The 14,557-nt window shown below is 39.1% G+C and overlaps 1 protein-coding gene across 1 annotated transcript in view; it reads left to right on the forward strand.

Moving 5' to 3' along the window:
• Window positions 1-14,557, forward strand: part of Rlf (RLF zinc finger) — a 65,708-nt gene that overhangs the window by 15,596 nt on the left and 35,555 nt on the right. The window contains exons 2-3 of the mRNA XM_027399160.2: window positions 12,251-12,405; window positions 13,919-14,000. Of these exons, the coding sequence (XP_027254961.1) occupies window positions 12,251-12,405; window positions 13,919-14,000 (237 nt within the window). The remainder of the gene's footprint in view (window positions 1-12,250; window positions 12,406-13,918; window positions 14,001-14,557) is intronic.

Below are 14,557 nucleotides of genomic sequence, written 5' to 3' on the forward strand. Positions count from 1 at the left end.
GAGCAATATTTGGAAGTTGTTGTAAGCCACCCTAACTGATAATGTAAGTCGAGTTTTCTTCAAGAGCTGTTTGCTCTCCCCCCCACACCCACTGAACCATTTCTCCAGCCCCATTTTATTTTATTTTTGGCTTTTCAAGACAGGGTTTCTCTGTGTATCCCCTGGCTGGCCTTGAGCTCACAGAGATCCACTTCCCCTGACTCCCTGGGATTAAAGACATGTGCCTCCACACTAGGCTACCATAGATTATTCTATGTAAAGCTTTTTTTTTTTTTAAAGCTTGGTAATCTGCTTATCTTATATTTAAATTATGTATATCTTTCTATTTTCCTCCTTCTTTTGAGACAGGGTCTGTCTTAGTTCAGGTTGACTACTGATCCTCCTGCCTTCCCAAATGCTGGGATTACAGGCATGCATTACAATGTCCAACTATATGTTTCATTACAATGAAGTATGCATATGTAAGATATTTGAATTTATAACCTGAAAAATTTATGTCTCTGGGAAAAATAAAGTCATGTTTCTATAATTGTAGAATTTTGTGTTTGAGGTAATTTTGTGTTTGGAAGTCATTTAGCATGTCTACTTGTCAGCCAAAACCTATTTAAAAATTTTAATTATATTTTTGTTGAAAGAGGGTGGGGGGAAAGAGAATGAGAATATAAGCCATGGCGCCCATGTGGAAGTAAGAGCACAATTATGAGTTTGTTTAGGTCCACACTGTAGGTCTCAGGGATCAAACTCAGGTTACCAGCCTTAGTGGCAAGCACTTTTACCCACTGAGCCATTCTTGTTGGCCCTAAAACTTGTGTTTTATTTTGGTTTGCTTTGCTTTGCTTTGAAGCTAAGTTTTGTGTGGTTCAGGCCGACCTTGAAGTCACTATAGGTTTTTTATTTTATTTTAGACAGGGTATCAGTATATATCCTGATGGAGTGGAATTAGAGCTTAGCCTACTTCTGTTCTTAGTACTGGGATTAAAGGCATGTACCTACCACTCACTCCACTATGCCTACTAAGTTTCTTGTAGTAGATGACATTTTCCAACTGACCAAACATATATGCCTGAAAAACTGCCTTATTGTACTTTGAAGATAATTTAGCACATCCTTTAACAAAAATGCAGTACACGGGGCATTTGTTAAGTGGATTGTCTAGTAGAAAAGATAAACATTAAACAAATGTTCATGTTACATTTGTAGTATGGCAATAGTGTTTGATGGCCAAGTGTTTTTTATCTACTTTCCAACCAGCTTGTCCTTAGGGAACAAGAGCATAAGTAAAGTAACTCCCACTGGGCTATGGATATAGTCCAGCCATAAAATACTTGCCAAAGCATGCTAGACTTCCCAAATTCTATCACACAAACCAGGCATTCTGGTTTTGTGTTTTTTACAGTGACTTTTTAATGTTACTCTTCTTTCTTGTCCTGGAATTGCTGTACAGACCAGGTTTGACTGTGAACTTGCATTAATCCTGCCCATACCTTCAAATTCCAGCTACATAATGGACTTCCAGCTACATAATTGTTTTCTTTTTTACCCCCAGGTTAAATCTTACTTATTTTATATGTGTATAGGTTTTTGCTTGCATGTCTGTTTACAACATTTATGTAGTGCCCAAAGAGCCAGAAGAGGAAGTCAGATCTCCTGGAAGTGGAGTTTGTGAACTACCATGCGGGTGCTGGAAATTGAATCTGGGTCCTGAAAGAGCATCTGTTGGGTCTCTTTCAGTGTAATTATTTTGAAATTCATGTTGTATAAGTAAATAGTTGGTTTCTTGGTATGGATATACTATAATTTTAATATTCATTCAACTGCTGATAAATATTGAGTGTTTTCTAGTTTGTGGATGCTATAAATATGAGCATTCTCTGTTGTTTGTGTGGACAGATGATTTTTTCCTTTCTTAGGTGTAACAGCTGGATCCTTTGGTAGGTTGTATCATTTTACACTCCCATCAACAAAGTATGAAGTCTGCCTTTTACTTCCTGAAAGACACTTGGCACCTCTACTTTTTAAACTGTCACTACTCTAAAATTAGTGGTAGCTTGCTGAAGCTCCAATTTGCATTTCCCTTATGAGTTATGTTTAGTATTTTTTTCTTATGCTTATTTTTACAATCTGTATCTGGTCCAGTGTCTGTTTGGGTCTTTGGCATTTTAAAAGATTTTTTTTTCATACTATTGAGATTTGAGAAAAGTGTATGTTTCTAGATAAAGCCCTTTGTTAGATTAAGATTTTCTTTCCTTTTGCTTCTTTTACAGTTATCTCAATGAACATAGGTTCTTAGTTTTAAGTTCAATTTTCCACTTTTCCTTTGGGTTGAAGTTTTCATCTTCTATCTAAAGAAAGCCCCCCCCCCTAAGAACATTAAGATAACCTTCTATGACCCCCCTCTAGAGATTTTATAGTTTTTAGGTTTTAAAATTCAGGCAAATGTTCCATTTGAATTAATTCTTATATTTAGTGTAAGGCATGGGTGGATATTACTTTTGTAAAAATTGAGTTTCTAATTAAACACTATTTGTTGAAACATATCCTTTCTCTGTTGAGCTGGTTTTGTGCCTTGTGAGAGTCAGTAGTCATTTGTGTAGGGCTGCATTTCTGGATTCTGTATCTTTCTGTTTGTCTGCTTTACTGCCAATAGCACACTTACTTCACTCTTTTCAAACAATATATTATGAAATGATATTGCACATAAAAACAGGAAGAGTGGTACTTGCTAAGGGTTGGAGAGTATAGAGAATATGGAGGTTGGTTTGGTTTGGTTTTTTGGTTTAGTTTTCCAAGACAGGGGTTCTCTGTGTAGACCAGGCTGGCCTCGAACTCACAGAAATAGGCCTGCCTCTGCCTCTTGTATGCTAGGATTAAAGGCATGCACCACTATGCCTAGTTTGGAGTTCTTTTCTATTTCTAAAAATAACTTCAATATTCCAAGTTCTGTGGCTAAGTGCTAGTGACTATAGCAAAACAGTATGGATATACTTGCCACTATAGAGCTGTAGGTGTAAGCTTGTACAGATGATTGTTAATTGCTCAAAGGAATACTTACCAACATGAATGAGGCCCAGCGTTCCATCTGTAGCATTACCAGACGAAACAAAAGAATCCTGAGAGAGGTTGTCTTAAAAAAAGATGGGGCTTGGGCTAGAGAGGGCTCCATGTTTAAGATGGGGCAGAGATCAGCTTTCAAACGACCAAAAAGCATGTCTTTCCCCCTTACAGTTAGGATTATAATGCTTTTTTGGTTTTTCAAGACAGGGTTTCTCTTTGTAGCTTTGGAGCCAGTCCTGGCACTGCTCTAAAGACTAGGCTAGCCTTGAACTCACAGAGATCCGCCTGCCTCTGCCTCCTGAGTGCTGGGATTAAAGGTGTGTACCACCAACGCCCGTTGGATTATAATGCTTTTATCATATATGGGAAATCTGGAATTTAAAAATACCCACTTTTGGGGCTAGGATTGTAACTGGGTGAGTATTTGCTGAGTGTGCAGGAATTCTTGGGTTCTATTCCCAGAATCCATTAACCAGGCTTGGTGATATAAGTCTGTAATTTCAGCACTTGGAAGGTAGAGACAAGAAGGAAAATCTTACATTTAAGATCATTGCCAGCTGCCGGGCGTTGATGGCGCATGCCTTTAATCCCAGCACTCGGGAGGCAGAGGCAGGCAGATCTCTGTGAGTTCGAGATGAGGCTGATCTCCAGAGCGAGTGCCAAGATAGGCTCCAAAGCTACACAGAGAAACCCTGTCTCCAAACACCCAAAAAAAAAAAAAAAAATCATTGCCAGCTAAGCAGTGGTGACACAAGCCTTTATCCAGCACTCAGAAATCAGAGACAGGCAGATTTTTGAGTTTGAGGCCAGCCTGGTCTACAGAGTGAGCTCCAGGACAGCAATTTTGTCTTGAAAAAAGCCAAAGGGGCGGGGCAGTACATGGGGCTCATTCTAAAAAGGAAAGAAAAACTCTGTTGTAGCAAATTAACAAATATTGTAGATTAGTCTTTTTAGTGGTAATTCACTAACGTAGAACTGGACAGTTATTTGTATTTATCTCCCTCTCTAGATCCTTCCTGTTGCACATTCAAGTTTCTCTAGAATCTTGAGGCTCATAGTTGAATAGTTGGTCCTTTTCATTTATTTAGCCATTTTTGTTAGTTTGTTTTGTTTTGTTTTTCAAGACAGACAGGGTTTCTGTGTGTAGCCTGTGGTGAAAAGATTGATAGCTGGACATGGTGGCACAAGCCTGTTATCCCTTCAGAGGCCAAGGTAGAAAGAAGGATCAGGAATTCAAGGCCAGCCCAGGCTGCACTACACCCTGTCTCAAAAAATAAAGAACAAACAGAAATACAGTAAAAAGATTATAAGCAAGATACTGTGTTTTTCCATTAAGCTGATCTTTTGTCTATGCAAAAAACATACCTCTTACCCCAAAGGGATAGTTTGTTCTGGAGCCAAATAGATGGTGGTCTGGGAGTACGAATTCATGCTACAGCCAATGCTGTGTTCCATTGTAGAGATGGTTACATGAGACTTTATGGTTACAGAACAAAGAAAGGCATTTACCAAATTTGTTGCTGAGGACCACAGGTTCCAGCAAAGTAGAGTGGATTGTTATGGTTTAAATGCTGTCTGACATTCTTAGCTCTTGAAGTGGTAGGCACTAGTGGTTTGCCAAGAGTACATTTTAAAGGCTTTGATAGTCACAGGAATGGATGTTAGATCAGACAGACGTGGTGGGCAGTCTTATATGATAGCCCTTCAGCATGACACTATCTTATACTGATAATAGGAATGTAAATTGGAATTAATTTTCTGGAGCAGAATCCAATATTGTGTTTAAAGGCTTAGAAGTTATGGAGCCAGAAATTCTATTTTTAGTTCATTCTAAGAAAATAGTCATGGGGCCACAAAATTCCAGTAGATAATTTCAATCCTGTGGTCACTAAACAAAACGAAAAGATAAGGATGTGGAAAAGAGGTCATGGGAATGGTGGGAGATTGGAGAGTGTAGGTGGAGTGCCTTATATATACTTTATTAAATTAAAGTTAAGGCAATAAGATAGTCATAATCTTAATAAGATAGTCTAAGTAAAACCTTAGACATAGGGGAACTTATCTTAATGTTATATATGATGCTGTAGTTAAGAGACCAGGGCAGGGCAGATGTGATAGTAGACACCTGTAATCCCAGCATTTAAGTAGGGGGATTGTGAGTCCAACCTGGCGTGCATACTGAGTTTTAGGGCCAGCCTTGGTTACGTGGTGAGACCCTGCCTCAAAAAATCAAAAGTTAGAAACTATGATGTCCATAAATGAAATTAGTTTCTGCACAAGGTTATGCAACATTGAAAACAGTGAAAATCTACAGTGTGGTTAGAGATATAATTCAGTGGAAGAGGGCTTGCCTAGCATGCCCAGTTGAGCACGGTGGTCACTCAGCAGAAACAGAAGTGAAGTCAATGGAGCTCTACAATAAATGTAGAGATAAGAGTATCAGCATAAAATGCTTCACTGTATACATTGAAGAAACTTCCAAACTTGCCTGTTAATAGTGATCTGTTTCTGGGTGGTTTTTAAACATTATGGAAAAATTGGTGTATGTAAAGACATACTGTTACGGCAAAAGCAAGAGGCATTTTAAAACTGATAGCTAGATGAAGTTAGAAAGCATATTTTTGACCCAGGATCACTGTCTAGAATAGTCTGGGAAGATGAGGATGGTGGATGGAATCCCGTGAAACGTTATCCAAGTGTGGATGAAGAAGTATAGATGGATGGATAACAAGTAAGCCAGGTTTTGAAAAGCAGTGATAACTAACGTCCTGAGTAGGAGTTGGATCACAGTAGCAGCACGGATTCAAGACTGAACTTTATTCACTGACTTCCTGAGTTGGAGCAGCCAGCTCTTCTCTTCCTGGTCAGGTTCATGTAGACTGTTTAGTCCTCAATGCTAATTGATATTTAAGTCTCAGTCCTAATCATCTTTGAAGTCCTCCCATATCCTTACCTTTCACTGGAAAACTCTGCTTCAGGGATGAAATTCAATTGCTGACTCCCCCTAGAAGCTTATCCTTTACAGTATAATTCCATCACTCACATTTAGGATTTTTGTTTTTTGTTTTTGTTTTTTTTTTCCCAAGAAAAGATTTCTCTGTGTAGCTGTGGCTGTCCTGAAACTCAGCCTGTAGATCAGGCTGGCCTTGGATTTGTCTGCCTCTGCCTCCAGAGTGCTGGCATTAAAGGTATGCATTACCACCACCTGGGGAGATTTAGAATTTTAGGTATTTCATGTGTTGAGAAATTTAAATCAGAACAAGATATTTTGTTATGTGCAAAATTTAAAATAATACATATTCTTCTCTTTGTTGCCCTACATGTTCAGTTTTGTAGTGAACTACCAGCACTTGTGGTTGGTTGGTTTGTGGGGATGAGTGGGAGGGTGGGTTGATGGGTAGGGTCTTCTACAGCTAGCTAAGAATGACCTTGGACTCCTAATCTTCCTGTCACCACCTCTCAATTGTTGGGACATTGGGCCAGTAAATCTTGTCCATCTTACATGGTGCTAGGATCAAAACCCAGAGCTGTGTGCATACCAGGCACACATTCTACTTCCCTGACAACTACAGCATTGCAGAGTATTGGATGTCACTGAGCACTATTGCTGGAAAACTTCCCAGAAGCAGTGACTTTAGGATGGGAGATGGGTGTGGCACAGTCTCAGGAAGAGAGCCAGATGCCGACCACGCAACAGTGGCTGCAAATACTAAATAAAGGTAGATGCTTCAGAAGGAAAGTCAGAAATAAACATTTATTATGAAAGTAGTAGAGATGTGTTCTGAGAAATACAGAATAGTGATGAAGGATGTGCTTTTTGGAGCCTGACTAGTTCAGATTATCTGTTCAACATTTACATAGTAGATGATTTAAGGCATAAAATCTACTTTCTTATTTTTAAAAACTGAGCTGAAGGTCAGGGATGTAGATCAGTGGTAGAAGTGATAAGTAAGTCTCCTCCTCCAGTTTCCTCCCCACCCCACCCTGTTTTTGGTTTTTTGTTTTGTTTTGCTTTTTGTTTTTTTTTTGTTGTTGTTGTTGTTTTAAAATCAGCTGTAGAAACTGGATGTAGTTCCGTCTGTAAAGCCCTGAATTTGGCCCCCACCCAGTAGCACATAAAACAGGCCTATAATCCCATAATCTCAGCATTTAGAAGGTTGAACCAAGTGGATAGAAATTCAAAGTCATCCTTGCCTAAATGGGAAGTTAGAGGTTGGCTAGAGAACCTGTCAGTACTTTTTTTTTTTTTTAATATGTAGCTAATGTGGAAAGTGTGAGTTGAGCCCAAAAGTTAGGGTTTTAATTAGTCACTTCCTCATTGTAAGCAGGCAGCGGCTAGCCAGGGCCTATCATGCTGTTGTGTTCAGCAGCACAACACACGCACGTGCACACAGAGGAATCAGACAACCTAAGACCAAGAGATACAGTCTAAGAAATCTGTGATTAGGCAATTTTGTCATTGTATGAACACCATAGAATATTCTTAGACTTAGTTGCCATAAAGACCCCACCGTGCATCTAAGCTATATGATGTATCTAGTTTATTGCTTCTAGGCTCAGAACTTGTCCGCCATTACTATACTAGATACTGTTGATAAATTGGGACATGTCCTTAGGCATCTGTGTATCTATACATCCAAACATGGAAAGATATAGTAAGACTAACAAACAACAGAAAATTTTCTGCTCCATTTTTTTAAACTATAAGCCAGTTTTATTCAAATCAATATTGTCCAACAAATAATTACTTTGTTAATTATTCATGATCTGAATTCTGGAATGTATGAATAAATTATGGTATACATCAAAAGCCACAAAACATTTGTTTTATAATAAATTAGGCAGTAGACTAATACTCTTGAGCTTTTTCAAGATAAACTATAGGGGGCCTGGAGAGATCATCATTGGTTAAGAGTACTTGCTGTTCTTTTTTTTTTTTTTTTTTTTTTTTTTTTGGTTTTTCAAGACAGGGTTTCCCTGTGGCTTTGGAGGCTGTCCTGGAACTAGCTCTTGTAGACCAGGCTGGTCTCGAACTCACAGAGATCCGCCTACCTCTGCCTCCCGAGTGCTGGGATTAAAGGCGTGCGCCACCAACGCTCGGCTTGAGTACTTGCTGTTGTTATAGAGGACCCTGGTTCATTTCCCAGGACCCACATAGTTACAACCACTTGTGACTTCAGTTTCAGGGGATCTGTTTTCTGACTGCCAAGGTTGAGCATGTGCATGGTGTGTACACACACACACACACACACACACACACACACACACACACACACACACACACACACACGACAGGGTTTCTTTGGAGGCCTGGTTATACTAGAATGAGCTATGTAGATCAGGCTGGCCTTAATCAGAGATCCACCTGCTTCTCATGTGCTTCAATCTGGGATTTTGGGATTCACCAAATAATCTGTATCCTCTACCCTGATGATGCTATGTTCTTATTTCCGTCTGTGTAAGAGAATCCAGTGGCCTAAGTGCCCAGACAAACTGTAGAGATTTGGCCCAGTCTTAGGCTTGTCTCCCTTTCCCACTGAGTGGCATTGGCATACTTCTGAACAAAATTCTTTTCTTGTTTTAAAATTTGTTTATTTTATGTTATGGGTGTTTGGTTTGCATACAAGTCTGACAGGTACATGAAGAGGTCAGAAGAGGGTATGGAGATCCCTTGGAACTGGAGTTAAAGATGTCATGTGGGTAGTGAGAATTGAACCTGGGCCCCCAAGAAAAGCATCCAGTGCTCTTAATTGATGAGCCACCTCTCCAACCCTTCTTGCTTTTCTTAACATCACCCATTTTAAAAATACTTACTTTATTATTTTTAATTATGTTAGTTTATGAGCCTATGCATGGGTATGTGAATATGAGAGCCAGTGCATGTGGAGGCCAGAAGAGGGTGCTGGGGTTTTGAAGGCAGTTAATGAGCTGCCCAACAAGGGCATCCATTGCATAAAATGTGACCATCTGGAAATTATTCCTTCTTGATAGTTTAATAGAATAAAATATAAAGATGGCAGAAAACTAGCCCACAATCCTATAACCATTGCAGTCTCACTGTGTTAGCATTGTTTAGTCCTGTGTTTGTGGTCTTCTCACCCTATGCATTGATTCTTTAATGTATAAATATGTTGCATTTATAGTCCACTCAGAGCTGGAGAGTATCTAGATCTGCAGAAGGGAGCTGTTGGAGCAATTCAGATGAAAGTATTGGCGACTTAGAATAAGTACTGGATACTGACCATGGTGGGTGGGCTAAGGGTTTTTTGAGCTAGAACAAACAAACTTTGGTGTGATAGTTTCAACATTATTTTTGGTTTGGGTTCCTGAAAAGAGGCAGAGGAAATAAAAAGGAACGAGGGTGTAGTTTCTGTGAAAGATGTTCGGTTTTGTACATATTGGAACTTGAATGGGCCGTTCAGATGAAAATATTTAATAGATTTGAAATACATAGCAAGGGCTTGAGATAGTGTTCTGATGGTAATCTGCCTGGAACTTGAATAAGAGCACTCTAAAGAGTATTTAAATAGTTAAATATGGTGCCTAAATAGTTGCTTTCAAACATACATGACTGGTTTCCTTATTTATGAAATAGTTTACTGACACAAAGAAGAAATTTCATTAATTTGATCTGTAGAATGTCACTGAACTTGAAAGGTTCATATTTATCATTATTTACCCCATTTCCAGCTTTGTTAAGAAAAGAACAAGAAAGCTTTTTTCTTCTTTATTTGTTTTTCGAGACAGTTTCTCTGTGCAGCCCTGACTGTCCTGGAACTCGCTTTGTAGACCAAGCTGGCCTCGACCTCGGAGATCCACCTGCCTCCTCCCTCCCTAGTGCTGGGACTAAAAAGTCTGAGCCGTCACTGCCGGCAAGGAAAATTCTTAAATGCTTCTGATGGGATTATGTTTATATGCGGTATTTGGATAAATACAATTCATTCTTCCTAATCTTGCATTAAAAACAATGATAAAATTTTGGGAGTATAGCTTATTGGTAGAGGATTTACTTACCAAGTAAGGCCCTTGGTTCAGTCTCTAATAGCACCTAAAAAAAGTAAATGAATATAGCTGGGCAGTGGTGGCGCACACCTTTAATCCCAGCACTTGGGACGTAGAGGCAGGTGAATCTCTGAGTTCAAGGCCTGCCTGGTCTACAGAGCGAGTTCCAAGACAACCTCCAAAGCAATACAGAGAAACCCTGTCTTGAAAAACCAATTTAAAAAAAAAAAAAAAAAGTCAGCACAACAAAAACAAATCTCAAGTCTTGGATATTTGAAAGTGAAAAATTTGGAATCTGGCTGTAGCTTAGTAGGTCGAGTGCCAGCCTGATTTGCTTGATCTCCAGCACTCAAGGTGGACAAGGTCAGCTTAGGCCACACAGACCGTCTTTGTGGAGGTTTGGGGAAAGATAATCAGAACTGACTAAAAAGATCAGTAGAGATCTTTTCTTGTTTTGTTGTTGTTTTGAGGTAGGTTGTCATGTAACCCAGGCTGCTCCCAGACTGTGAAGTCAAAGATAACCTTTAACCTCTTGACCCTCGTGCAAAAAAAACTGTTGGTATTACAGCCCTGGCATTACAGGTGTGTGTGCAGCCCACCCAGCTCGAAAGGGATCCTTAATATGAACACTCAAGTGTGGAAAGTTTGGAATCCTGCGTGGTTAGTGTATTTCTTTGAGGTTTGTTTGTTTTTTTTTTTTTTTTTTTTTTGTGTGTGTGTGTGTTTATGTGTGTTTATGTGTGTTTATGTGTGTTTATTACTACCATATAGGTCCCAGGGGTTGAACTTAGGTCCTCAGGTTTAGTAGCTTGTGTCATTAACTGTTAGCCATTTTACTAGCCCTATTTGTAGTTCTTTGGACAGAAAATCAAACAGTAAGTTAACAAATTATTCTGAGGGTAAAAACTTCAGGTAACATAGAATTCACTCATAATCAAGCTGCCTTCTGAAAATAAGATTTAACTGTAGGAGTAGCCCTAAGTTTGATTTTATTAGGAGCTCTATAAACCAGTTAGACTGTGTTTTCTAGAGGGAAAATAGTATCTTGCCTATGTGAGGCTATGTACATAAAGTCACATCAGGCTTTTTTTGGTTTTGGTTTTTTGAAATAGGGTTTCTTTATAACAGCTCTGGCTGTCCTTGAACTTGCTTTGTAGACCCAGCTGGCCTCGAACGCACAAAGATACCCCTGCCTCTGCCTCTCTGAGTGCTGGTATTAAAGGCATACACCACCACCACCCAGCTTGTTTTTTGGTTTTGAGGCAAGTTCTGTCTATGTAGTCCTGGCTATCCTGGAACTCAATATGTAGGCCAAGCTCTCAAACTGAGCAAGATCTTCCTGCCCCTGCCCCTGCCCCTGCCCCTGCCCCAAAGCTGGAATTAAAGGTGGGTACCGAGATGCCCGGCTTCACATCAGGTTTTTTGGTGTCTTTTTTTCAAGGAATTAAAATCAAGGTCTGTGTAGATTGCAAGAGTAAGCAAGAACGCTTCATTTAAAAGCAGGATAGTGTAGCTCGGCATTTGGGTAAGTGACAGTGGGCCATGTGAGTTAGAGATACTCTAGTGCCCCGAATTATTTCCTGGGGCTTTGCTGATAGGGTACAAGGGAAAGGAGGGACTGGTTGTTAAGGGTCATAATTTGGGTTGTTCTCTATTTTGGTTGACAGACTTGAGTTGTCCCTTCTAATGATGTCTCTGGTTTTAATTATATATATATAATGTATTTATGCCTAGGCATAAGATGGTAAATGAGGAATTCTCTCTAAAAGTTCAACTCAGGACAATTTGCCTAGATCTCTGCCAGAACAGCGGCCTCTCCATCATGGATATATCTGGGAGTGTATCTGAATAATAAATGTCTACAAAGGGGGAGGAGAAACTTACTCTGTTATTAGGGGCAGGGTGTCCATGTAGCAACCCTCCTTTTCCTCTTCAATTTAATGTTTTATTAACCAAACTTGCTACTTCTAATTCTACATGTATAGGGATACCCAGCTCGGGATTATGGCTTTACTTCCTGTCAGAAGAACCATCTGTATTCCGATAACTCTACAGGGATGATTTCTTAACCAGGACCTAAAAATTTTTGACAGTTTGTAAGCACATGTTACAAAAGAAGGAACAAATGGTGGTTTTGAGTGCAAAGAGTCAATTTGTTTTGTTTTTATTTGTAAAATGATTAATTTTTTTTTAGACCTTATTGCAATATGCAAGCAACAAGAATGCATCAGAACACATTGTTTATCTTCTGGAGGTATACCGCCTTGCTATCCAAAGCTTTGCCAGCGCACGTCCATTTTTAACTACTGAATGTGAAGATGTCCTCCTAGTGCTTGGCAGATTAGTCCTGTAAGTTTAAAATTACTTGTGAATTGAGTACTGTTGGTTGTGATGTTTGCCTGACTTCTCTTTACAGTAGCACTATTTATTCTACAAAAGTACCAGTTGCCTTTGCTCTGAGCTTCACTCCTGAGGTGAAGATAAAGTCCAAGTGAAGCTCCAGCTAAACAAAATCTATAGCTGTCTTTGGGATCTCTTTTTTTACTCAGGCTTATACTATAAATCCCATCTGTTTCTCCTCTCTTTCCCTTAGCTGTAGATTATGTGTTAAACAGTTTACTGTGAGCATGACCAAATGTTAGAGAAAACCAACTTAAGAGAGAAGGGTTGTTTTAGCTCAGTTTCAGGGGTTTTAGTCTATCATGAGAAGGAGGCCTGGACACGTAAAGCTGTTCTCACACTGAAGGAAGAAGCAGAGAAAATGTCCACAGGCTGAACTACTCCATTATAGTCCTTTAATCTGCCTGGCCCTTAGTCTGTAGACAGTACTGATCACCTCATGTCAGTCTCCCCTTAGCTAATCATCTGTAGAAATGCTCTCACAGATACACTCACAGGTGTGTTCTGCCCATCTTCTAGGAATCTCAATCAAGTTGGCAGTCAGAATTATCACAGGATCTGGAAAGTGGTTATCTAAAATCCATACTCATTTAGCTGTTGTGATAGGTTGCCTAATAACAGACAAAATTACACCATTAACATCAACAGCTGTTCAGGTGTAGGCTGGTGTTGTCTCGTTTAAATTTTGCATTGTTGAATGAGATGTGTGCTAGTCAGAGTAATCGGTTATTTCTGTCTGGCAGTTTGTATTCTGTTCACTTCAGCTGAATCTCTGATACCATACTTTTGTGGAAGATTAACATTCCCCCTTTAATCCCATTGTTCTCACTACCAGGTTCCACTTCCTGCCACTTGATATCAATTTCTACAGGCAAAGTGATTATTCTGTAAGATTTAGGAGAGTTGTGCTGGATTGATATTTTGAGTTGCTTTTTATTGACATTTTTCTCAGTCTTTTTTTAAGTTCCTTCCTGTTCCTCCTCCTCTGTGTCTGGGTAGTGTTTAGAGTAGAAAGAAGAAACTCTATTACTTCCTTTTTAGAAGTGAAGAAATCACTTTGCTGATCATTCTGCTTCTTCCGCAATTGATGGAAACTGGTGTGGGTGACAGGCTACTTCTCTTTATCACTGGGGATAAATTCACAATATCCCCAGATCCAATTTTTTTTGGTCTATCCGTATGGGTAACCCTCCCATACAAAGTAACACTGTTTGCAATATGACTTTTTTAGGAGGCTCATATTTCTAAGATGTATTAAAACAATAATGTAAACATAAAGCATTATAGTTTTTCTGTTTTTTAATACTTGAAAAGCCAGTAGAACAATTTCAAGGAAAAATTTAGAGTTTTAAGTATTTAAAGTAATTTGAACAATTATAAAACATCTTACATATTACTTTCATGCTGTACTAAATTTTTACTGTAACCTCCTTATATTCTTACATACTTATTTGTATTATAGGAGTTGTTTTGAATTACTGCTTTCAGTGCCTGAAAGTGAGCTGCCTTGTGAAGTCTGGGTACCATTCCTTCAGTCTCTGCAGGTGAGTTGCCCAAGACATGCATTTACTTATTCTCAGCAAAGTAAACTTTGAAACATAGAACAAAAACAAGCTAATTACATATTCATGTATTGTGATTATTAAATAAAATATTCAGATTTTTCATAACATACTTGTGTCTTGCCAATCAAAATATATCTCTAAATTAGTGAGACTAATAATCATAGATTCTGTTCATGCATTATACTCACAGGAGGGAGGGTGAACTGATTAGAAAATGGCAAGTGTCCTGCCCAGCAACAGGTGTCAAATGATCATTAGGGTAGAAACTCAGAAGGTATTTTAAAAATACATTTAGAAACTAGGGAGATGCTTAAACCAGTAATGTTCTTGCCTTGCAAGCATGAGGACCTGAGTTTGGATCCCCAGAACCCATGTAAAAAGCCAGATGTGGTGCCACAGGCCGATTTCGAGATGCAAAACAGAGAAAGGATGATCCCTAGAGCTCTTGTCTACCTAGCCTACTTGGCAAAGTGCCAGGACTCTTGAACAAAGGAAGTTTGTAAAATGCCTGAGGAACAACACCAAGGTGTTGACAG

The sequence above is a fragment of the Cricetulus griseus genome, chromosome 2 (assembly GCF_003668045.3).
Source record: "Cricetulus griseus strain 17A/GY chromosome 2, alternate assembly CriGri-PICRH-1.0, whole genome shotgun sequence".
NCBI lineage: Eukaryota > Metazoa > Chordata > Mammalia > Rodentia > Cricetidae > Cricetulus > Cricetulus griseus.